At 39.3% G+C, this 26,833-nt stretch overlaps 1 protein-coding gene across 6 annotated transcripts in view; it reads left to right on the top strand.

Annotated features, from left to right (window-relative positions):
- The first annotated feature begins 11,510 nt into the window (after positions 1-11,510).
- Positions 11,511-26,833, top strand: part of Samd13 (sterile alpha motif domain containing 13) — a 54,349-nt gene continuing 39,026 nt past the window's right edge. The window contains exons 1-3 of one of the 6 annotated variants that reach the window (XM_042680314.1): positions 14,629-14,711; positions 16,131-16,215; positions 20,848-20,904. Coding sequence is in view for 3 of the 6 variants with exons in the window: in XM_042680303.1 (XP_042536237.1) it covers positions 16,163-16,215 (53 nt within the window). In the remaining 3 variants the exon portion in view is untranslated. Of the gene's footprint in view, positions 11,563-12,481; positions 12,538-14,628; positions 14,712-16,130; positions 16,216-20,847; positions 20,905-26,833 lie in introns of those variants that run through there. The other 5 variants (XM_042680303.1, XM_042680308.1, XM_042680304.1 and 2 more) reach the window with 5 other exon arrangements.

Below are 26,833 nucleotides of genomic sequence, written 5' to 3'. Positions count from 1 at the left end.
TTGGATGTAGTTATTTTTTTCTTCTTTTCAACATGAAGGCTTAGATGACTGATTTCAAATCTTTCTTGTTTATATTAAAAACTTAATACTATGGATTTCCCTTTAAATACTGTTTAAGTGCATACCACAAATTCTGATAAAATGTTTTTATACTCACTTGGTTCAAAATACAGCATGCTTAAGTTTCTCTTGAGATAACTTCATAGATTCTTTTCCAGCTGCCTTTTTTTTAAATTACTGAGCTCTAGTTTCATTTCATTGTAGTTTAAGAACAGAGAATAGAATTTCCATTCTTAAATGTGTTTAGGCATGTTTGAGGGCCAGGGGTCTTGGTGAGTTTCATATGAGCTTAAGAAGTGTGAATTTTGTTGTTGCATTAAGTAATCTATGAATATCTATTTATTCAGTTGATATGGGATGGTGCTACGTTGAACTATGTCCTTACTGATTTTTTTTTTTTTTTTGGGTCCAGTCGTGGGGCCTGAACTCTGGGCCTGGGCGCTGTCCCTCAGCTCTTCAGCTCAAGGCTAGCGCTCTACCACTTGAGCCACAGCGCCACTTCTGACTTTTTTCTTTTTGCTTATGTGGTACTGAGGAATCGAACCCAGGGCCTCGAGCATGCAAGGCAAGCGCTCTGCCACTGAGCCACCTTCCCAGCCCGTCCTTACTGATATTTGTCTTCTGGTTTTATCCATTTATGACATAGAAGAATTGAAGTCTGGGATGGGAAGGGGAAACAAAGGAGGAGGCTGCAATGCTTGATAAGAAATGTACTCATTATCTTGCCCATGTAATTGTAACCCCTCTGTACAGTATTTTCACAATAAAAAATAAATAAAAAAATAAAAAAGAAAAAAGAATTGAAGTCTCCAACTATGTAATGCTATGTTTGTCTGTTTCTCTTTGCAGTAATGTTTTTGCTTAATGTACTCTGATATTCTGTTGCTGTTGCATAGATATTGAGTCATTGTCTTGTTATAGAATATTTTTATCCTTGATATTTTTTCTTCCAAAGTCTTCTCCTAATTAATATACAATTATTATAGCTCCTTCTACTTTCTTTGGGTTAGTGTTAGCATGGTATATCTTTCTCTGTCCAATTAATTTTTACTTCCTGACCACTTATATGTCTTAATATTCAAAGTGATTTTCTTGTAGAAAATATAGTTAAGTTCTATTTTTATCTACCCTGACAATCTCTATCTTTTAATTGGTACATTTAGGTTATTGAAGTTTAAAATAATTACAGATCTAGTTGAAATGGTAAGAACATTATTACTGCTTTCTAGTTTTTTTCTACTGCTTTTATTTATTGTATTTATTGTCTTCTACTCTTTTTTCGATGCTTTGTGCACTGTCCCAATGGGCCAGGGTAAAACTTCAGAGGATGGTTTATATGAGGCTCCTTTTTCACGGACAACTGATCCTGGTTGTCTTAATCTAGGATCCTATTTATCCTATTAATTCTGCTAAAATATGCTCCCTGGGCTGGGAAGTTGGCTAAGTGGTAGAGTGCTTGTCTCACATGCGTGAGGCCCTGGGTTCGATTCCTCAATACCACATAAGCAGCAAAAAGCCAGAAGTGGTGCTGTGGCTCAAGTGGTAGGGCACTAGCCTTGAGCTGAAGAGCCGGGAGACAGTGCACAGGCCCAGAGTTCAAGCCCCACAACTGACATATAATATATATATATATATATATATATATATTCCCTTTTTTGCCTTTTGTGGTTTCAACAGAGAATTTTATATTATTCTATTTTCTTAGAATATCTGTTGAGTAACCTTTTTAAAAACAAACTTATTTTGAATGGTTATCCTACAATTTGCATATATATTTACACTTACCTGAAGTCCACTTTCACAAAGCACTTTACCATCTCATTAGTAGTATGAGGATACATAACTTTAGTTAGTTTTTTTCTATTAAATTTTCAAATATTTCATTCCACTCTTCCCACTTTTTGGCTTTTGTAAGGAATAAAATGTTCGTGCTTATCTTTGCTTCTACACAGGCAGCGTTTAATTCCTTTATCTTCTTGTGAGATATTTTTTCTTTTTATCTTTGATATTTTATAACTTAAAAGTCTTATGTCTAGCTATTTGGTATATGTCTTATGTCTAGGTTTTGGGTGTCTATCTACTTACTGTCCTGAGATCTTTAAAGCCAGGCATAGATGAGAGGAGATTGAGTCCAGATACTTTACTTTGCCTCTCTTCTCTGTGTCACTGTCTGCCTGTCTATCCATCTGTCTTTCTCTCTCTCTCTCTCATCTTACTCTGGCTGAGCAGGTGTTTTACCACTGAGCTAAGCCACCAGCCCCAAATCCTGCTCTCGAGGCAGCCTTAGGGTGAGAGCATACTTTCCACAGCAGCACTGCCTATAGCACCTCTAGAGACATGCAGTGAACTAATGGGCAACCCTGCTGGATTCCAATTTCCTCACCTGAATGATTCTGGATGGCCACTGGAAAAAGCTGAGGAGAGTGAGACTAAAAAATATCTCCTAACACGACAGAATTGCAGTATATAGAAAGATGAAGCAATCAGTTTAGTAGGTTGGTAAATCTGGTATGATATAAAAGAACGTATCTGAAAGAATGATTCTTCATATCTCCATTACATGAGATAAGTTTGCTTTGCTCTAGGGCAAAAGAGAGGCTAAAATGTTGGTGCTGAGAAATGGAAAGACAGGGAATCCTTGATACCATGTGTCCCTGGATCCATTCCTTCCCAAGGCCAGCCACACCTCTTCTCTTTCCACTGTTAGGACCAGTAAGTTCCCCCTGCTCCCTTTTTTTTTTTTTTCTTGAAGTGGTTTGGAACAAACAGGTTGTGGTAAGTTGTAGCCACAGTGTTCTAGCTAAAAAAAAGTATTCTGTAAATATTAAAAGCTGATCGACTAATAAATATACTGACATAAAAAATGTCGGGGCGGGGGGCGGGGTGTCTCAGGCCTATAACCTTACCTGTTTGGGAAGTTGAGACCTGGAGGATAGAGGTTTGAAGTCAGCCCAGGAAGAAAAATTTGCTGGATTCTATCTCCAACTAATTAGCAAGATTCTAGGCTGAAGCACGACTCAAATGGTAGAGTGTCGGTCATGAATAAAAAAGCCAAGCAAGAGGGGGAGACCTTGAATTTAAGCCCTGGCATGGGCACAGACACACATTGCAAGCAAGAAAGAGAAAGAGAGAGAGAGGGGTGGGGGAGAGTCAGAATATCCATTAAAATGAAAAAAGATCAGCTAAGCTACTTGTAACTGAGAAGAATAATACCTTTAATATCATCCGATGATAACATTTTAGTTTATTTCATCTTATTTTTAGTACATATCTAAACAATAACTGAAATAATACCAACCACACCACCAGCTGGAGATTGGACTAGAAAATTCTACCAATTCTGAGCCATTTACTGAGGCTGAACATGTGGTATTTTCATAAACATAATATTAAATATAAAAAGAAGGAAAGAATATTAGTCATTACATGTACCAGACACCTTCCTTTCCCACCCTCTGGGATTTCTTGTCAGGGAGTAATGAGATTTAGAGACAGAAAACAGTCGAGGCTTTATTATTTTCCAACTAACATTATATTGACTGTGAGAATAAGTCAGTGAGAAATAGACAGATTTAGTTCTGTACAACATCGAGAGATGACATCATTGCGAAATTTTCTTCACTGTGATAAAATGCCTAGCATGGGCAACTTTAAGGGCGGAAGGATTCTTTTCAGTTTCAGTTCATTGGTTCTGCTGACTCAAGGCCCACCATAGGGCAGAATATCATGGTGGGAGGAGCATGTGGAAGAAGTTATTTACCTCAAAGTGAACAGGAAGTAGAGAGTCCTGGGAAAGGGCTAGGCCCAAGACATCCTCAAGGACCCAACCCTACTTCCTTTAGCTATTGGAGGTTCCTAAAATTTCCAGAACCTCTCAAAATAATGGCAACTGAGGAGATCAAGCCTTCAGCACATGAGCTTTATTTGGGGGGGATGAGGTGGGACGTGTGTGTGTGTGTGTGTGTGTGTGTGTGTGTGTGTGTGTGTTTGAATTTATATCCAACTCATAACAGAGAACTAAATGCCCAGAATGTAACCATTTGATGAGTGTGGGAAACGGAAAAAAATCCAGATAGCAGTCATCAGTGTGTAAACCTCACAGCATGAGAGTGGCTAGATGATAGGAACAGAATTGTATACAGGGTTTCTCTGTAGAATGGATGTGTGGAAATTAACTACCTAAAATGCAAAGGAGGCTTTACATGTGCTCAGAGCTTACATGGGCTCAGCATTATCACTTCTGGGTATATAGGGTATAGAGATACTCCAATAACCAGTCACTAAAAAGAAAGTTATTAAAGGAAAAGAGCTTCTGGAGAGGTAGCAAAGAAGGGCTTAGAGCCATGGCTAGTTAAAAATTAACCCAGAAGCAAACTTCACTCAGCAGTTGAGATAGAATAGACTCCAGGGAAGGGGGTGGGGGTGGGGATAGGTAGAGAGAAGTGTGGGAGAGGGAGGGTTGGAGGAAAGGAGGGAGGGAGGGAGGGAGGGAAGGAGGAAGAGGAAGGGGGAGAGGAGAGAGATCTATATATCTCTATATATGATAAATATGACACCGACTTCCAGAAATCAACAACAGGAAATTTCAATGTGTTGGTAATAATGCAAATTTCAAAAATTTACAAACCAGTAATTAGAGACCTTTTAGAACTAATGTACCAGACAGCACATGAGGTGAAAATGGACTAAATCAGAGGCAGTCTGAGGTTCTATTTTAGACACAGTGTGCAGGCCAAACCCCACATCAATCTCAGTGGTCACAGCTGCACACAGAGATAACAAATCACTATCTTCCCATCTGAAGAACTAAGATAAATATTGCATGACAACAGAATTCTTCTGCAAAGAAAACTTACACCAACAGGCACTCTGCCACTGAGTTAGGACTTTCTTTCCGGCCTCCCTATTGATCTGTAGCCTCTAGCGTCTGTCTTTCCCTGCCTCAGGAAGTGCACTTGCCATACTAATCTCCTCGAAACCTGCTTAACTATTTAGGAACTCAAGTTTAAGTCTACCTGAGATGATTTCTAAATGTGGCTTTCTTTTCCTTCTAAGCTTCGATTCATTTTAAGTCAGATTATCAACTGATTCATACACACATAACTAGGTAAATGTCTGGTACTGTACCAGATGCTGGGCAAACTGAGCCAATAGAGATTACAGAATCAGATATAAGTGTGATGTTGCCTTTATGATAATGCTACCATGGACTCATCTTACTCCCTCCGCCCAACTTTAAAATATTTCTAAAGACAGATGTTTTTTAAAGTTGTGTGAGGAATTAGAAATAACAGATATGCATTACAAGAATCATTGAATACTTACTGCTGTTATTAAAGAGTGCTAGAAGAAAAGTCACTGGAGAACACTGTAGCACAACTAGTACAACTAGTGTCATGATATAAGAAAGCAAGGGGGCCAGGCACCAGTGGCTCCTGACTATAATTGTAGCTACTGAGGAGGCAGAGAGCTGAGGATCATGGTTCAAAGTCAGCCCAGGCAGGAAAGTCCATGAGACTCTTATCTCCAATTAACTATCAGAAAACCAGAAGCAGCGCGGTGGCTCAAGCAGTAGAGCCATCTCCTTGAGCTGAAAAGCTCAGGAACAGTGCCCAGGCCCAGAGCTCAAGCCCCACAACACCCACACACACACACACACACCAAAAAAAGCATGGGGTGTTATAGAAGAGAAGGTTATAAATCAATATAGGGGAAAGGTTAAAATAAAATTCTAGAATTTTAAAGAAGATAAGCAGAGCAATTCTAGGTAAGAGAAAGTGAAAGTACTCATCATGAGGGAGAGGGTGAAAAGCCAATATGCATGGCCTTTGAAGATCTGCATGGCTGGAAGTAAAGAATGGGTTTAGGGATCTGGATGAATTTAACACTAAGCCCTGACCCAGATGGTCAGAGTCTAGATCATGAAAAATTAGGAAATCTTAATATGTAGAAAAATACAAAATAATATGAAGTCGTGAGGGGTATTTTAAGATTTGTGTGTGGTAGGAGGGGCTATAAATTGAACAGCTTCATATAAATGATAGTCTAATATGTGTTTTCTACTTGTTTTTTCACCCCATGTCAACACAATGCACCCATGCCTTTCTTATGTCTCTGTATATGCTATTCCATTGCATTGCTACTCCACCATACTCATGGTTTCATGTCCGTTCCTAACTGAAAATTTGGACAATTTTCAGTGTGTTTATAGGTAGTCCTGTATCTGTCTCCTGTTGGCTTTATGAAAGAGTTTCTCTAGCATACTCTATTATCTTAGTGCTGTTGTAACAAATTTAGTTGATTAGTGACTCAGTAATTCGAATTTAATTTTCTCCTTTACATATAGATCAGAAGGAGGAGGAGGAGGAGGAGGAGGAGGAGGAGGAGGAGGAGGAGGAGGGGAGGGGAAGAGGAGGAGGGGGGAGGGAAGGAGGGAGGGAGGAGTGGAAGGAGATGGGGAAGAGGTGGAGGGGGAGAAGAAGTCACAAGCCAGAGTCGGTTTTGTTGGTCTAAACTCAAGGTATAAGGCTAGGATTCTTTCTAGAGACCCTTTTTCAACTATGATAGACTTTTTTTTCTATGTACATAACAGTAATAGGGTTTGAACTTGGGGGCTTACACTTGTTAGGCAGACACTCTACCACTTAAGACATTTCCCCAGCCAGGTGCAGGTACCTCATGCCTGTAATCCTAGCTACTCAGAAGGCTGAGATCAAAGCCAGCTCAGGCAGGAAATTCTGTGAGACTCTTATCTCCAATTAACCACTAAAAAACCCAGATATGGAGCTGTGGCTCAAAGTGAAGAGTTCACGGACAGCACATAGGCCCTGAGTTCAAACCCCATGATTCACACACACACACACACACACACACACACACACACACACAAGACATGTCCCCAATCCTCTTTGCTTCAGTTATTTTTATAGCTAAGGTCTTGCATTTTTGCCTAGGCAGATCTGGATTGCAATCCTCCTAGGTACTCTCCCTGTATAGCCTAAGTAAAAGAAACATACCACCATGCCTATGAGTGGAGATGGGAATCTTTCATTTTGCCTGGGCTGGACTTGAACTAGAATCCTCCCAAAGCTCAACCATCCGTACAACTGGAATTACAGGTCAATTCCACTTGTTTTGTCTGCCTTTTGTTTTATTATTGTTTAATTTGCTTTTCACTAATACATAAACACAAAAATTATATGTATTAGCAGGGTAATGCAAGGATTCAATACCTGTAAACAGAAGTACACATGGTGTTGCTTAAATCAGTTAATCATTTCTAGTTCCTCAAAAAAGTATCACTTCTCTATGGTGTTAAACAAATTTAAATCATTTCTTGGAGCCGTTTGATGTATACCAAGTATTACTGTTATTTCTGGTCACCCTACCAAGAGGGCAGGCCAGAACTTTTTGCTTCTGTCCAACTTTAGCTCTTACTCACTGAGCAGTTGGTACCCATCCTTTTACACATGACCCAGACTCTGGCAACCACTATTCCACTCTCTCAACTTCTATGACATTGTGTTGATTCTGCTTGTGGGTGGTGTCGTACAGTATTGTCTTTTTATGTCTGGTTTATTTCCCTTAATGTAGTTGATGGATATATTATAGTCTTTTCCTACCTCAATTTTAAAATTTCCATTACAATTTATTTTAATATATTGATCATATACATTTTAGTTCTAGACCTATTCTTGCATTTAAAAGATACTTTTAGGAAGTGGCGCTGTGGCTCAACTGGTAGAGCGCTCGCCTTGAGCTGAAGAGCACAGGGACAGCGCCCAAGCCCAGAGTTCAAGCCCCGCGACCGACAAAAAAAAAAAAAGATACTTTTATTTACTTACTTTAGAAGTCCTCTCTACATTGTATTGTATTTTTACTAGTTCTGCTGCTTATCCCTGAATTCTTCTGTACCCCAAGATGTCTGATTCTGGTGCTGTAGAACACCAAGAACACCAAGTAAACCAGTGTCACTGTGTATCTTCTGGTTAGTGTGTCTTTCTCCTGTCACTGAGATGACTCCACTTATGGACAGGCAAACTTCTACTGCAAACACTAACTCTTGGAAATCTCCTTCTTTCATATCATTAGATTGCTGCTGTGTTTTGGAGAATCTCCAAAAGTTTGACCTTTGCATTGGGGATGAAGCTATACAAACTTTTGCTTCTTAATACCATCTGCCTGGGAATAAAAAATCTCAGATGGGAAGAAATAAAGAAGGAAGGAAGACAATTTTTGGAAATTTTGTATTCACATACTCTACTATCTTCCTATACTACTACACTGGTAAGGTCTCTATGACTGGAAATAGTTTTGACAGAGAATTGTTTGTTATCCTTTCAATATGTAAATTCTGGCTTATCAACCACCTGCATTTCTCGCTGATTTATGGCTAACAATTATGCATCATTCCTTTTTCTTTCTTTCTTTTCTTTTTCTTGGTAGTACCGAGGTGTGACCTCAAGGCCTCACACTTATTAGGCATTTTCTCTAAGTCATGCCTCCAGTCTCTTTCTGTAATGGTTATTGTTGAGATAGGGTCTCAATTCTTATCTGGATGTGCCTGGACTGTGGGCTGCCAATTTAGCCATCCCACTTTACCTGAGATGACAGGTGGACACCACCACAAGCACAAACTTCATTACTTGGGCTGGCCCGAAACTATAATCCTCTCAACCTCAACCTCAACTTGGCAAATAGCTGAGATTACAGGTGTGAGTAACTGGTGCCTGTGTTATCAATTCCAATCCTTATAGCATAGGCATCATTTATTTTGCAGATTTTCTAGACTAAATCATTTCGGCAATGTTCAGATTCTTCATGTGATAAAACAGATCCCACACAGTTAAACCACACTGGAATTAGTCCTAAGATTACAGATGTCTACAATGTCCTACTGAAAGCCATTTTATAATGGCAAAAGATACAATTCACAATAATGTTATAACTATTATGAATATTCATGAACAAAATAATATGACACTGATCAAGGTACCTTGTACTCATAAATTGACATGTTCAATTGAAACGTCTTTTGCTATTTGAAGATAATTTAAATTTTAAAATATAAAAAGATAATTTTAAAGATTAAAAAATAAAAGTTGTTCCTAAATAAAATAAAATATTATCAAGCAAAAATGAGGAAAAATGTTAGAAGACTTTGATAACTTTCTTGTGACCCTTACAAAGTCAAGAAGAGAGCTGGGGGCATGATTCAATGGTATTGTTCTAGCCTAACAAGAATGAAGTTCTGAGTTTAAATTCCTAATACCTCCAAATTAAAAAAAGAAAGAAAGAAAGAGACGTAGGAAATATACATAACACAATTAAAGTATTGATGATATAACTCATTTGTTTTATTTATTGAATCCAAGAGATTATAAAGAAAAATACTACTAATAATTTATGTACCTGTGTAACTTTTACAAAAAGAAATCCTCCCCTGTATAACTACTATAAATCATTAGAATAAGAAAAAAATACTTTACTATCCATTTGTCTGTTCAAAACTCTTCAACAGCTCCCCATTTCATTAAGAGTGAAAGCCAAAGTCTTTGCAATTTACCTACAAATTCTACATTACCTGCCCCCAATCCAAGGTTACTCACAGACCTCCCACTCAAACTCTAGTCTCTCTAATCCATCCACACTGGCAACTTTGCTGTTTCCTCACTCTGAAATTTCAAGGGCATTGGGTTACTAGAGACTGGAGAGAGGACAAGGTAAAGAGTTTGATCAGCTGGTGTATGTATGTAACTATTAAGCAGGAATAATAAATACTAGTGGAATACTCAGCCATGTAGGTCCAACTGTTGACACACCATGTAAAGACAGCCAACAAATGAGCTGTACTGATGATTCAAATTCTATGGTATTGTCATTCACTTTCTGCATTCAAAGAGAATTTAATATATTTCAAGCTGTTTGGAAAACGCTTTATATTTAAATGCAAAATAGATTCCAGTCTCAGATAATTAGAAATAGGTTTCCACTGACATGAATAGAAAAAAACAGTATGTATACTATGCAGGATTATCCCAGGCAAGGGAAGGAGTCTGGCATTTTTGCCCAACATTAGCGTCCCTTCCCAATCACTAGGAAAAGCAAAATCACTCTGGTAAATTTCCAAAACAGCTTGCAGGAGCATTTCTACATCTAGAGTCCTCTTTTCTGTTGTCCCTGGCTACCTCACCACTGTGGTTGACTGTGTTGACAAGTTCCTCCTCACCACTTCCTCCTTCCTTGGTTCCCCTGTCACTCAACCTTACAGTATTTGCTTTCTGCCTTCACCGAGATCTTTCTGTAGATAATAATAGTAGCTAAAATGATTTGAGAGCTTATCATGTGCCAGACACTATTCTAAGCACTTCCCATCTATTTTAATCTGCCCTGCCACATCACAACTATTATTACACAATTATTATATTTTAAAGAGGCAAAGAGATTTAGGAAGATTAAATAACCTACCTCAGGTCACAGAACTAACTCAGAAGTGACAATACCAAGATCCCAGGTCACTAAAATCTGTTTTGCTTTCTTCTTGACATAGCTTTTTCATATTATCTCTAGTCTTCTCAAAATCTATCGAATCTCCATCTCTATACCACTGCATTTTGCTTTCCCTTGTACTCTTCCAATTCACAGTTGATTCATTTATTTTCTTTATGTACTGTAGAGTTATTCATCTGTTATTTCAAGAAAATCCCTTGTTTTGCTGTGTCCATCAAACCTGATCCCAGCCCTCCTTCTCCTGGCTACCTCCTTGCTAAGGACAGGGCTGGAGAAGGCAGTGGCTCCAACCTCCACGGGTGCATCTTTAGCTTTCTTTCTGCTGAAATCCCCTGGTGGCTTTATGGTTCTAATGGAATGAAAGTGCTTTGCCACACGTGCCGTAGGTAGAGCGGTCTACAAATACAAGATGTAACTGTTCCTCTTCCCGTGGCAGGCCAAGGGCTTCCACAGTTACTCAGTAAGCAACAGAACAGGTGTTGCAAGACAGAATGCTACAGGTGAGTTCAGAGTGAAGGAAGAACAGCCCTAAATTATACGAAGCCAGTCCGGGAATCTTTCATCATTACTGACCAAAGTCCAGCTTAACACTACAGCCGAGTGAGAGTGATCGGGAGCCAGCAAGACAGGAAGCAAGGGTCTGAACCTGACAGCCAGCACTTGAAACACCTTTTTAGGGGGATAGGGTCCTCTTCACCGTCCAGCTCCCTGCCAATTTGAAGTTTCTGCGAACGTCCTCCCTCAGGTTGCCAAGGTCCCAGAGCCAATCCCCTCCCTTCTGGTCTTTGCTTCTGGAGTTCCCGATCCCTTTCCACCCCTCCGCCTTTCCCTTACCAGACACCACACCCCACCCCACACCCCCGCCCCGCAACCGCGGAGGACTACAACTCCCGGCATGCCGCGCGCGCCCGTCGTTGTCTGGGGGCTCAGCGCGTGGCGGGCGCCCCTCCCCGCGCTGCGCGGGGCAAACCTCCCGGCGCGGCCATGCGGGAGGTAAGTGAGGGGCGCGGGCGAGCGGCGAGGGTCTGCAAACGCGCCCGCCCGGTCCTCCTTTCCGGGATGAAAGGAAGTGAAGAACTCCTGCAGAAGGGAGGACACGAAATGACCCCTCGCGCCGCCTGTCCCCGGTCCTGTCCGCGGTGTCCGGCGGCTCGTGGTGCCCCGAGTGTGGACGGTCGCTCGGGGCGGAGCGCGCCCAGCCCCGCGTGGAGCGCGCCCCGCGCGGGCCGAGGGGCAGAGCGCGCGGGACCGGCCGACGGGGGCCCCTCCGCGCCCTCCTCCCAACTTCCCCGGGAGCCCCGGAGCCCAAGAGCGACCGCACTGTGTCCCGGCGAAAGTCCTAGCTAGAACTTTCCCCCTTCCTGGCCGGCGCCACGCCTCTAGGGGGACGCTCGGGTCCCGGAGACCGGGGGAGCGGCGGCCTCGGCGCGGCCTCGCGGCACCCTGCCCCTTCCCCGGGGAGGGGCGCGGCCCGCCCGCGCCGTCCACGCGCCCCTCCTGCGCTTGACCCGCCCGCGAGTGACTGGGAGCCGGGGCGCCCGGGGCCCACCACCGGGGACTGAGGCGCCGGCCGGCGGCCCCTTTGGACCCCATCTGTGGTCGTCAATAAAAGCAGCCAATCAAGGCACCATTTCTCTCTTTCTCTCTTCGGACCCGTCTCCTCCCCCCCCCCCCCCCCCCGTGCGCTTCCAAGGCTACCCCCACCCCCCTCAAAAAAGAAAATGGTTTTCTCCAGAATTCTGAAGGCAAGTCCTCCTCGATCCGCATGCTGGATCAGAACCACAATCCTGTAACATTGGATAGCTCACCACATCCAGTTACCACACAGCACTCGCCGCATAGTGTACTCTGCATATACCTACCATCACCCCAAAGGGGTAGAGGGAGGGAGGGAGTGGGTGAGGGCTGGTATGTGCTACGTATGTAGAGTCAGAGTGTCAGTTCATTACTACAGTCAGAAACTAGCTGGTAAGTGAAACCTCTTGTCATTTATAATGCCTTCGTGGGGTTCACCTTTGAAGAAATGGGACTGATTTCCTGGAATACTTGCTGAAACCCCCGTTCTTGTTTAAGAGGCAAACTTTTGATCGCAGCAGGGAAGACAGGAGAGGATATCCTTTTCTATAGTCTAGGAAGATTCTATGGAGAAACTTCACAGAATCCACATGCTTTTGTTCAGAACAGTGCTGCCAGAGCACCTTCCTGCTTCCTTGTCTGGAAGACTCACAGCCCAGTTCCCTTCCATTTGGATTTCGTTGGAGAACAGTTCAGAAACTTCACACCAAGTCCCAAAACATTGTAGATGTGTTGGTGAAAGATCTCTTTATCTCTATAAAAGTTGCACACGCAGCCCTCTGTGTGTGTGTGTGTGTGTGTGTCCTGAATCGGCCTGGGTATTCTCCCCTAGCCTCTTCCTTTAAGGCTTGAGCTCCACCACTGGAGCCACAGTTCCACTTCTGGCATTTTGTGGGTCTATTGGAGATAGTCTCACTGTTTTTCCTGCCCATGCTGGATTTAACCATGATCCTCAGATCTCAGCCTCCTCAGTAGGTAGGATCATATAGGCATGAGCCACCTGTGCCCAGCAAAAAGTCTCATCAGTTTTGATTAACAGTGGTGATGTATCCACATGCCAGACTCATGCTCACAAAAGGATTCCCAATGATATCTGAACATTCAGAGTTGGTGCTTAAATTATGATTTCCATGGCACAGGGGTTAAGAAAACATTTGAGATGTTTCTCAGGGATGGCCTTTTTGGAAGTTGAAGATTTCTATCATTCTTGGAATAAGTAAAGGGAATTGACTTGGGAATTTGAACGTTGGAACTGACTTCCCAAACTGAGATCAGAGTTACTGGTCACTTAGTCTCCTCAAAGATTATTAAGGAAAAGGGGGGGGAGTGTAATTATTTTTGTCCTCCATTCTTCCTAGTTTATACATTGTCACAGAACTTTTTCTAGGAACTTGTATTCTGCTTCCTAGTTTGAAAGCTGTTATGAATCTCTTGACTTAAAAGCATCCAAATATGACTGGTGTTTATTTAAATTAGACAAGCATATGTTTTCTGGGTATTTGCCAAACATTTATGAGAAGTGAATATTCTCTAGAAATGGTTCCCAGCAAAGCCAGGGAACTGTAATGTTAACCACGGTAATTTAAATAAAAGGTATCACTTAGACTGCATTTCACTTTATAATTTTCCAAACTGGGGCTTAGGATAGTATTGGGAAACACTGAGTTTTGAGATTTGCAAGTACCTTCTTATGTAAATGTGACTCATCCAGTACCAAGTGTTCTGCAGGTTATAAATATTGGTCGTATTCATTGGATTATGCTTTTTACCCAAATGGGATAAACAAAATTAAACATCACAAAATTGTTCTTTTATAGAATAAAGTTTTGTTTGTTTCAGCTTAGCATTTTGTTAGCTTCATTGGGTAGGATGAAATAAAAAGTTTGGCTGTTTTTAGGAGATTTGGTTTTCTGTTTTGCATCCTCTTTTAAAGATGCTATTTTCTGCAAAATGAAGTAGAGAAATTCATTGCTGGGCACTGTTTTTCTTATTCTTACAAAGAGATTGCTTAAAAGCCAGCTCTGGGAACTTTGTCCATGGCTCTGTCAGGGAAAAGTAATATAGCTGTATAGCTTCTAAGTGTTCACTCAGTATAACCCAGAAGCAACCCTGAGTTCTCATCCTTCCAACAGTGGAGAAAAAGAAATAGTTTGAAATGTGACATTCATGCTCAGAGCAACTGATGCCAGCAACGATGAAGGGGAGGAAGGAAATAAATTATTAAGACAGCTTGTTTTCCTTTGCACTACACAAGTGCAGGGAGAATACTGCCATGTTTGGACTTGGGGTTCATTCACTTCCGCTAATTGTGCTGGGGGTAGTTAGCCCAAGTGAACAGGCACACTGTAGCTTTAAAAAGTCAGCCATGAACCAGAAGGCAGTTGGTGCAGCTTGTGTGTAATTCCTAACGTCATGTTGGCTGAGAGCCAGCCTGGTTTTATTTCACTGTGTCAAATTGTACCTCCTATTGAATTCCTTTGCCAGCCTACTTTGTGAAAGAAAACATTGGGGTTTCTTTGGCTGTTCTTGATAAACGTTTAAAAATGATATATTTTAGTTGCTTATAGGTAGGTTTTCTTTTTACTTTTCCACAGAAAAAAGAAATATAATAGTAATAATAATAAGACAATGTAGTGTGATGTTGCAGAGTATCATTGTGAGTGTTTTGTTTTGGTTTGGTTTCTGAGATGCTTAGAAAATGGTGAATATGTAAACTGTTTCCAACTGAAGTGCAGTCATTCTTTTAGCACTATCTTCCTGTCTACTCTGGAACGAACGGGCTGTGAATGTATGCTAATATCTCTATGTATATTAAGTGGTGGGTTTCTTTAGAAATGATCTAAGTGGCTTAGTGACTGGAAGTTTGTGTGTGTGTATGTGTGTGTGTGTGTGTGTGTGTTTCAGAAGTGAGATTATCCCACACTTAGAGTATTATTTGTTAATTACTTCTCTAACAGTGATAAAAATCTGTGACTATACTAAACGATGCACTTGCCATGTCAGAGTAATCCTCCCCGGAGAAGGAGTGCCGAACTAGAAAGTGATTCCAGAGGAAATGTATTTAATTTATGGCTTCTGCTGAATAAGAGCAGGCATGTTTTGGGACTAGTTTTTCCCTTTCTTTTTTCCCCTTCCCTTTTTTTTTTTCCTTCGGGAGGCATTTTTTTTTGTAGCTGTTGTATCTTGTTAATTATATGTTAATTGTGGAGGATTTTTATTTTTTCACAGTTCTTATCCTACAAACAAAAAGAGTGATAGGTGCTACTATACCTCCTTCAACGTTTTGATGATTTTACATAAATCCAAAGAGCTGTGTAACACAATACACACACACACACACACACACACACACACACACACACACACACACACAGTACCACATTTCTGTGCTGAAGGCTACCTGGTATTTTTGTGAGCTTCCTACTTTACCACAGTCTGACTATCTCCTGATCGGTTTTTGAGGCTTTCGTTGAGAATTTGTGAGGTAGAGAAGCACTTGCAACAAAAGCTTAAATGCTCTTCTGCATTGTAATGAAAGCTCAAAGCAGGAGTGGACACACACACACACACACACACACACACACAATCAGTGAAAGAAAAGAAAATCACAGCTCAAGATGGGAGAGAAAGGGAATTGTTTTTCTACTTTGACTCATTTACTAGTTGCAATGTCTTAAGTAAGAGCTTGGCACCCTGAGGCAGCCAGGTCACACAGCACTTGTTTTTGAAGACAGATTTTGTTTCATTTGCAAATGCTTATTGTGGAAGTCAGAAGTGCCAGGAGGATGAAAGCACCCCAGTCCTTCCTCCAGCTCCTTTGGTTTAATCACATCTCTCCCAATTGCTGGAGAAACTGGAGATTTAAGCAAACATTCATGGACTGGTGTGAAGCTGTTGAAAGGGATCATTATGCTTCCGATTCAGAATATATATTTTCCTCTCACTTTCTAAGAATTAAACACAAGCTTTTCTCCCTTATTGATTAGTTGCTGAAGTAAAGGAACCCTGCAGCCTTCCCATGCTATCTGTTGACATGGAAAACAAGGAAAATGGCTCTGTCGGTGTAAAAAAGTAAGTGAAGCTATGGAACAAAAGGGACTTGGTTTCTGTTTTCATCTTCCTTCCTTACCTGCCACAATACACAGGTCTGGGCTGTCTTGGCTTATCTCCACCAGCTCCCTTATTCCCTCTTACTCCAATTGGCTTCTTCTGTATTCTGTTTCTAAGACAGTGCTCACTCAGACATCAAAATGTGCCTCAGAGGTTAGCATAGCAGGCAGGGGATCAAAGAGGGTTATGAGCCGGGCGCTGGTGGCTCACGCCTGTAATCCTAGCTACTCAGGAGGCTGAGATCTGAGGATCGCGGTTCAAAGCCAGCCCGGGCAGGAGAGACCGTGAGACTCCTATCTCCAATAAAAACCACCACAAAACCGGAAGTGGCGCTGTAGCTCAAGTGGTAGAGTGCTCGCCTTGAGCTGAAGAGCTGAGGGACAGCGCCCAGGCCCAGAGTTCAAGCCCCATGACCGACAAAAAAAAAAAAAAAAAAAAAAAAAAAAAAAAAACAAAAAAAACAAAAACAAAAGAGGGTTATGGATTCCAACTCTGAATTTTCTGAATTGAGACAAAAACTGAGCTTACATAGACTCTGCCTTCCAAGTTCATATGCTACTAGCCAGGGAAAGCTCAGAAAATACAGTCTTTCAGAATTGGGAGCTATTGTTGGGGGTGGGGGATGGGAGAGGACAAGGTTACATCAGAATACTAAGTTTTACTAACTTCTCTGCCCTGTTTTTTTTAAATAACTGTTTCTTGAGTGTATGACAAACTTCTGATTATATTTGTTGCATAAGGGCAGTTCAGTCGAATAACGTAGCATAATATTCTAAAACATAACAAAAGACTAACTGGCAAAGTACCTGTGAGTATATGGAAAAAATGCAAATGCTTATTTAGGCGTTCTATTGGGTTCTATTGGTGTCGTACCCATTTTGATGACAAGGAAAAAGTAAGTTCCAAGGATGTTACCTATTTCACTTCTTTAGTTTAAAATTGTTGTCAACTTGCAGTTTGAAGGGAAATAAATAAAATCTCTAGAAGCTGTGATGTTTATAAATAGTGTATTTTGCTTCACAGAAAAGTTACATTGAAAATTAATGGAGTACAGTTTTTAAAAGGCTCAGTAATTTTTAATATCAATTTCATATGTCCATGCTTATTCCCATTCTGAAACTTCAGGCTAGGTAGATGTAAAACAAGTGACAGAAAATGATGCTTCCTCACAAGGTGAGCAAGTACTACTTGTAGTCCTTGCAGCCATGATGGAAATACTTCATACTCGTGCTGTACAGAATAGTAATCACTAGCTCCATGTGGCTGTTAACATATTTGAAATGTGGTTAGTGTAACTAATGAACTGAACTTTTCATTGAACTTAATTTAAAAATTAACTTAGTTGAAATATAATGTACACGTAGCAAATTACATATACTTAAGAGATAATAGTAAGTAATAGTAAGTTTTGCCAGGAACTGGAGAGTGATGCCTACCTGAGAGGTGCCAATCTATGGAGAATCATGGTTCCTAGCCAATGTGGGGGAAAATCTGAGACATTATCACATTAGTATATCATCAGTATAATGACATGTGCCTGTTATCCTAGTTACAAGGAAGGCTGAAAACAGGATCACAGTTCCAGGTCAGTTGTGGCAAAAAAGTTTGTAAGACTCCATTTCAACAGAAAAAAGTCCAGCATGGTGGCATATGACTATCATCTAGCTCTGGTGACAAGCATAAATAAAAGAATCATGGTCCAGGCTAGCCTGGACAAAAAAAGCAAGATGTTATCTCAAAATAGCCAGATCAAAAGGGCCTAGTGACATGGCTTAAGTAGTACAACACCTGCTCTTCCCCTTGAGTCACAGTTCCACTTTCGGCTTTTTAAATTGTTGTATATTGGAGAGAAGAATTTCATGAACTTTTCCTGCCTGGGTTGGCTTTGACCACAAGCCTCAGATCTCAGCCTCCTGAGTAACTAGGATTACAGGTAGGAGCCACCGGGGCCCAGCTTACATATCTGACAATTTTTTTTTATTGAATTCTAGACAGAATAAACTTTACCTTGCTAGGTACTAGATGTTTGTTTAAATGCCTAGAAATATGCCTGATTTTTGTCCTGGAGTACCATTAAATTACTTGGAAACAGTTTTATCTTCAAATCTTTTTTTGTTAATCCACACTGGAGCTACATTTACTGAGGCAAGACCCTCCTTTGTACTTTTTTTATTTATTTTTATTTTTTATTTTTTTTATTTTTGGGTCCAGTCGTGGGGCCTGAACTCTGGGCCTGTGCGCTGTCCCTCAGCTCTTCAGCTCAAGGCTAGTGCTCTACCACTTGAGCCACAGCGCCACTTTTCTTTTTGCTTATGTGGTGCTGAAGAATCTAACCCAGGGCCTCAGGCATGCAAGGCAAGCGCTCTACCACTGAGCCAACTTCCCAGCCCCCTCCTTTGTACTTTAAAACAAAGTACAAAGTACAAAAGTAAAAAACAGTGGTTGTGAATTATGAGATTTTCCTTTCTGGCTTAAATGCTGAAGAGATACTCTTTCCTCCTTGGATGATCTCCAATAACTGGGCACCGTAATCTTTTTGATGGTTCTTTCCCTAGCTACATTCCTCATAGGTAAATGCTGGTGAAGATGTGCAGATCTTCAGAGTTCCTTTATGTATCTTTTCCTCTCTAGGACTGCCCTGTGCACACTTGAAATCCTTTCCTTTATTTCTCATCTCTTAGGGATCAATATCCTTTCCTGCCTGTGATGAATATTTTCAGTGCCATTTAAAAGGAAAAAAATAGTTTGCCTTTTCCAGTTGTCTTTAAAGGGTTATGGCCCCATCACTCCACCTTTACTGAAAATAGAAGTTTCCTTTATATGGTTACAAGTAGTGACTAAGGTGTTAGACAGGGGAGATGGAGATGGTGAGGATATGCAAATTCCTCCAGCCAAGATATCACAGACTTGGAGATGATAAGTAAACATAATATTGCAATGGCTAGTGCTTTTGTGTTTGAATCAGGTCTTGGATTCACAACACTTGCCAGATCTCTAAACACATAAAATGTAAAAGGCCGTGCTGTTTATGGAGCTGTCCTGTGCATTGCAAGTTGTTTAGCAAAATCCTTGGCCTCTACTGACTAAATGTCAGTGGTGTTCCTCTCCAACAGTGACTACCAAAAATGTCTCTAGCCTTGTTAAGTGTTCTTGAGGGACAAAATCATCTCCAGTTGAGAACCACTGACCTCTACATTAAGAATGGACAACAGGGTGGCTCCTAGGAACTTTTGCTTAAATGTCTTTAAAAAAAAGTATGTATTTAAAAATATTTCAATTGAGATTTTTTTTCTGCTTGTTTTGTATTTCAGAGAGAATAATAAAGGGAAAGGAATAATAAAGTAAATGTGACAAAATAGCAACAATTTGGGGGACTCTGGGTAAAGGACATTGGAGTTTTGCACTATATTTGACTTTTGTATTAGTCTGAAATTGTTTTAGAAAACCCTATAAGAATAAAGGCATTTAATTAGCCAGTCACTGGAAGCTCACACCTGTAATCCTAGCTACTCAGAAGACTGAGATTTAAGGATCATGGTTCAAAGCCAGCTTGGGCAGGAAAGTCTGTGAAACTCTTACCTCCAATTAAGCACCAAAAAGCCAGAAGTAGAGCTGGGACTCAAGCGATAGAGCACCGGCCTTGAGAAAAAAAGTTCAAGGACAGCACTCAGGCCTTGTATTCAAGCCACGGAACCAGCACAAATAAACAACTAATTAATTCAAAAAGAAAATGCATTTTTCATTACTAAGGAAACAATACTCCTGGGGCTGGGAAGGTGGCTCAGTGGTAGAGCACTTGCCTTGCATGCCTGAGGCCCTGGATTCGATTCCTCAGTACCACATAAGAAAAAAGAAAAAAGCCGGAGGTGGCGCTGTGGCTCAAGTGGTAGAGCGCTAGCCTTGAGCTGAAGAGCTGAGGGACAGCTCCCAGGCCCAGAGTTCAGGCCCCATGACCGGACCCCCCCCCCCAAAAAAAAAAAAAAAGGAAACAATACTACACCAGGGGTAAGGAATCATGACATTGTAATGGTTTTCAACTTTGAGTTCAGAAGAGGTAGGTTTAATCTTGCTTTTGTTTCTTAGCTGAAGAATAGTGAATAATCATGTTATTTATCTAGGTGTCTTCTCAATTATAAAATAGAAATGAAGAGTTGTGAGGATCAAAAGAAAACTGTTGTAAATTTTGTAATGAACACTAGTGATAGTCTTTATTTCCCAGTTCAGAAAACATCAGAGTACCTACTATATACCATATATATATATATATACCATATATTGTAGTCATTTTCTTTCCAAGCACTATTTAATCATTGCCACATATTTTAGATCCTTTAACAAAGGTAGTTAACTAGAGCTCAGCTATTTGAAAATCACATAGGAAAATGACAAATTCCCCAGCTTTTTTAACCCTAAGATACCTTTTTTCCCCCTCAGTACAATTTCTGTTACAACTATGCTTCACTTCATCCCATACATAAGCATGGGTCTGGTTTTAGACAGTCTTGAGATGTACTTATTCGTAGGCTAGAGCTTAAGCTCTTGTGTCATTGCTGCAAGAAGAGGAAAAAGAATGATCACAATTTCTAATTTCAGGCCTCTGATTTGGAAAACTTGACCTAAATGTGTGAATATTATCTTGGAAAATTTAAGGTAACATAATATAGAATTTTACCTTTCTTTCATCTGTCTATTTCTGCTCAAGTCTCCAAGCTTGACCCCAAAAATCTTTAGATTTCTAGAGTGAATCCTTGTAAGATCTCTTATTAATTCCTTAGGAGTCAACATGGTGTTGGCATGACAGTCAAGGCGTAGAATGAACTCATTTGACAGACAAGATTAAGCAGATTTTATGTTCGCTTTATGGTTAGGGTCTTGAACAATGATGACTACAAATGAATATGAAAAACATTATCAGAAACATGATAGAAAAATGGCCAAAATGTAAGAAAATATTCAAAAGAAGAAAGTATATGTATAACCAATTGATACATGAGGAAATGTTCATTATTGTTAGTAACCAAGAAAATGAAAATTACGATCCTAATGACAGTCCCACTCAGAATATATTTTAAAATATGAAAATGCCAATCATTAGACATAATACAGAGATAATGGTCTCCTGGACTTTGCTGCTCAGGCTATCTTTGAACCACAGTCCTCAGATCTCAGCCTCCTGAGTAGCTAGCTACATTACAGGATATAATGGGAATGTAAATTGGCAAGGTATCTTTGGAAAAAAGTTTTGTGTTATTTTCTAATGTCAAATGATGAAATATTGTAACTCAGCAATACTATTAGATGTGTAGCAATGATGTCTAACAGAAATAAAACCTAAGCCACATATATAGTTTAACTTGTGTAATATAATTAATTAAAATTAATTTTATATTGTTTTATAGGTTAAATGAAAAATATAAATCATGTATATAATTAATATATTAATATAATAAATATATTAATGTGATTATGTTAATTGAATTGTATGCTATTATATACTATTGCAATAAATTAGAATTAAATTTCACAAACATTTTATTAACTCAATCAAAAATTCTATTTTGACATGTGATCACCATAACACTATGAAACACTTTACAGTTTTGTACTAAACTTTCTAAAGTCCTTTTGTATACTTCTATCTCATTGAACATGAACCTTTCATTAGAAACAATAAATCTGCATTTAGATTTCATAAGATTTGCAATTGAAAAGCCATCAAATACTCATCTAGTTATAAGTATACTTAAAGTTTTCTAGTAACTAAAGTACCAAAAAGTATTTTCACACCATTAGCATAAATGGTTATTTTGATTTGACTTTGGAGTAAAAGCATATTGGCTTCAAAACTATATATGTTCAATAAATTTACTAATACACATACCAATTCAACATTCTTTACACTGATAATAAATTGATAAGCAGCTGTGAGTTTATCAGAGTCTGTAATTTATTCAAACTCTTTTTAGTTTATTCATGTTGGAAAAATTTCCAAAATTATTTATTGTATTACATGCTGGAAAGTTGCTTTTTCAATATAAAATTCTTGTAGCTATGTAGTTAGGTCACAAATCTGCTTTTCTTTCTCTTAGAACTTCAAATTTAGTTCATTCATATGCAATGTTATATCAATACATGAACATAAATTACTCTTGCCATGTTTGTCCCTAATTCTTGAATATTTGGCAGCTGTTACTCTTATTTAATAAAATCTTGAGTTGTAACAGCACTGTAAATATATTTATATCTACTTTTTTGTGTGTGCTGGTCTGGGGCTTGAACTCAGATGATCCTGGGCACTGTGCCTAAGCTTTTTGTGCTGCAGATTAGCATTAAAATGCTTGAGCCACAGCTCCACTTCCGGCTGTTTTGGGTAGTAAACTGGAGACAAAAATGCCACAGATTTTCCTGCCAGGGCTGGCCTCAAACTGCAATCTATAGATCTCAGTCTCCTGAGATTACAGGCATAAGCCACCAGCACCTCGCAGTACTGTACATATTTACAAAAATCTCTCATGACTGAACCAGTAAGCCCTGGCAAAAAAGGATAATTAAATTCAACCTCTTCTATTTCTTTTAAAATTTCTAATAACCAGCTTTATAAATACATGCTGAATGATTTAAACAATGGTATCTATGACACTTTTCAAGAATCTACTTAAGAAAATAGATGGTACAATAAAATAATAAGGGAAACTTTGGCCTCTTAGTGTTTTTTTTTTTGTTTTGCTTTTATTTTTACTTAACATGGTTAAAACACCATTGGCTGAGATCGATTTTTTTTTCATATCTAGCTGAAGTTCTTTGATAAAAGAGATTGATTTAAAAGTATCTAAAACATGAATTCAGCTTCTCAGGTTAAAAATTTCCATTTCTTCATAAGGTTGGAAGGCTTTTGAGTAAAGCATACCTGAATTATTAATTGGGCAGCATCTTTTATGTTGCACTTTCATCTAAAGCTAAAGAAAAGTATATGTGATTTTTCAAGTTTTAATCAGCTTATCTTAGGTTCTGTTAGAACCTTCTGTTCTTCAGGCAGTGATCTGATAAATCAGTTGCAAAGTCTTATTTTTTATGAAGTACCTTTTTCTCATAGTTTTACAAAATTTCTGTACCTGAAATAATCATATGTCCATTGAAAAATTATTTCCTTTTGTATGTAAGAATACAAATCATATATGCCTGTACAAAGTGACCAACTCAGAGTCTCTTTTAAAATGTTTTCTTGGGTGTTTAATTTTTACTTTTAATGCCACTGTTTTGCAAACATAAAACAGCAGTTTATAGCTTCTTCCACTTCCCATTTTTCTTTATGCTTCCTATACTAATTTTTTTTTTTTTTGTGGTCCGTTCGTGGGGCCTGAACTCTGAGCCTGGGCCCTGTCCCTCAGCTCTTCAGCTCAAGGCTAGCACTCTACCACTTGAGCTACAGCGCCACTTCTGGCTTTTTTTTCTGCTTATATGGTGCTGAGGAATCAAACCCAGGGCCTCATGCATGCAAGGCAAGTGCTCTACCACCGAGCCACCTTCCCAGCCCTCCTATACTAATTTCTTTACCTCTCAATTCTGCCTCTTTTTATGTTCTTTCAATTTGTCTGCTTATTAAATTTACTTCCTGGCAGTACTGAGGTTTGAATTCAGGGCCTCAAACTTGCTAGATAGGCACTCTATTACTTCAGCCACGCCTATAACCGTGAGTGTGTGTGTGTGTGTGTGTGTGTGTGTGTGTGTGTGTGTGTTTCAGTTATTTTTAAAATAATAGCTCCTGTTGTTTGCTTAAGACTGACATTAGGCATGAACCACCACACCCAGCTTATTGGTCAAGATGGGGCTTCATATGTGTGTACATGTATGTATATATATGTGTGTGTGTACATGTATGTATGTATATGTGTGTATGTGTTTTGTCTTGCTTGACCTCAAACTATGATCATCCCATTCTCTACCTCCTAAGTAAATGAAACTACATCCAGAGTGGCTTGGAATATAGGAGTAAATCATTGCACTTGGCTTGCCTGTCTAGGTTTATTTTAACTGAAGATATGTATGCAGTATTAAAACCATAACACATATACCAGTTTAATTCCAGAAAGATGTAGAAATGAATCTTCATAATTCATACTGTCTAAACACACTCAACCTGAACATTATCTAGATGCACAAGAATAGGTCATTTGAACTGAGTGAGTACATGGATATAAACGATATGGGCAATGTGTGTATCTATAATAGTAGGGAAGACATACGAATCTGATGTGTGAACTTCAGCTCAACAATGCCATAGGACTGAACAGTACAATATAGTCATAAGAAAATAGTGGGATTATATTTAATAGAGACACATTTGCACTACTTCAGGTTTTTAAATTGATAAGAGAACCAAATCACCTTAAAATGTCAAATGTCAAATGCTCAGTAGCCGCATATGGATTGCCATATTGGAAAGAGCAAGTGCATACTCAAGGGCAACTCTTCACAATGTACCAGGAGGAAAGTTAAAAGGAAATGAGAGTGAGAATGAGTTTCCCATGTGGAAGAGCACATGGGTGCAGGGCTGAGCCTCAGACACATGCACTTGTCAGGATTCTACTGTTTATTTTGCCTGGTGGGTTCATGGATCTTTATTGTGTTAGTGAAAAAAATTGAATAATTACAGTACTACAGAAAAAAAATTGCTAAGTAAATAAATGGAAGCTATCTTAATAGTCTAGAATATACCCTTCTAGATAGTTTTTATTTTATCCATATCCATGCACATATGTGCTCACACAGAACTGGTCTTCAAAAAGGGACTAAGATGAAGCAAATGGAGAAAAATGACATTGAATATTTGTGATTTTGACAGATAATTATACATATTATAACCAGCATTTGTTTTAGAATTTAGTAAAAAAAATCTAAATTGGTCTAACATGGTTAATTGTTAGTGTTAAGAGCAATTCATGTTCTTAGATTAATCTAAAGTCTTTATATCAGGCTGGAGGTGAAGCTCAAGTGCTAGAATACCTGCCTAGATTTTCTTTATATGAAATCCATAAAAGCAGAATCATATGATTCTGTTTGTTCAGTAAAAACTTACAATGAAAGGCGCCCTAATTTATTTTGAGATAAGAGCTCACTAACTTTTGCCTAGGCTAGTATTGAACTGTAATATTTCTGTCTCTGCTTACTGAATAGATGTGGTATACAGTCTTGTTTCTGAGTTAGGGTCTGATTAAATGTCGCCAAGGCTGGCATCAAACAGTGATCCTTGTTTCTCAAGTAACTGAAGTTACAAGCATTAACTTCCATGCCATTTAACAAAGCAGTTTATGTATACAGTGCATCTTCATCTGTGTCATCATTTCAACATCTTCAACATTGACCCCCAGTCGAACCACCTGTTCCCATATATTTTTTTAATTCTGTGGTATATACAATAAATTCTTGCCTACATTCTTCTCCCTTCATTCTTCTATCTCTCTCCCCTGGCCCCTCCTCCTCTCTTGCAAGTACCCATTTCTTGGTACATATTTTGTTAGGCTTTGGCTTAGTCTTTTTAAAGCATTGCATTATTTGAGCTCTCTATGGAGCCTATTATACTATGGTTAATTCATTTGTAATCACTTACTTAGCACCTGGTATGTTTTTTTCTTAAATTTAATTTTATTGTCAAGATGATGTACAGAGGGGCTACAGTTGGTAAGGTAGTAAGTACATTTCTTGTTGAACATTGTTACCCTCTCCCTCATTTTTCTCCTACTTTCTCTCCATCCAGTGCCCCTCACCCCAAAGTTGCAAAGTTCATTTCCAACATGTTGTCTTGATGCATAGTCACATTCTAACTACCACAAATGAGGAAAACCATGCAACCTGTGCCCCTCTGGGTCTGACTTACTTCACTTAATAAAAGTTTTTCCAAATCTTTCCATTTCCTTATGAATGGTACAGTATCACTCTTTTTGACAGATAAGTATCTGTACCACATTTTCTTGATCCCTTCATCCATTGAGGAGCATCTGGGCTAATTTCATATCGTGGCTATGGTAAATAATGCTGCAGTGAATATGATTGTGCTGGTAGCTTTAGTGTGGCCTTGTTTGTGCTCTGTTGGCTTAATACTCAGGGAGTGGAATTTCTGGGGCATAGAGTAGTTCTATGAGGATCCTCTATACTACTTTCCAGAATGGTTGAACAAGAATAGACCTGATGACCAATAGATTAGAATAGAAGATTCAGAAATGATCCCACAGACCTATAGCCATCAAATATTGATAAGGGAGACAAAAACATAGGCTGTAGGAAAGACATCCTCTTCAACAAATGGTGCTGGCAAATTGACTATCCAAATGCAGAAAACTAAAACTAGATCCTTTTATGTCCCCTGATACTAGTGTCAATTCAAAATGGATTAAAGACCTCAATATAAGACTAGAGACCAGGAAAATATTATTAGAAGGATTAGGGGAAACACCAAGGCTCCCATGCACAGGTCAAAACTTTCTAAGATCCAGAATCACAACAAATCAAAGAAAGATTAGATAAATGGGATTACATCAAGCTTAAAAGACTTTAAAGGAGATGACTAGCAAGCTAAATAGAA

This window comes from Dipodomys spectabilis, unplaced genomic scaffold (assembly GCF_019054845.1).
Source record: "Dipodomys spectabilis isolate Male_0828 unplaced genomic scaffold, ASM1905484v1 ptg000002l, whole genome shotgun sequence".
Taxonomy (NCBI): domain Eukaryota; kingdom Metazoa; phylum Chordata; class Mammalia; order Rodentia; family Heteromyidae; genus Dipodomys; species Dipodomys spectabilis.
This window is presented reverse-complemented; position numbering and strand designations above follow the sequence as displayed.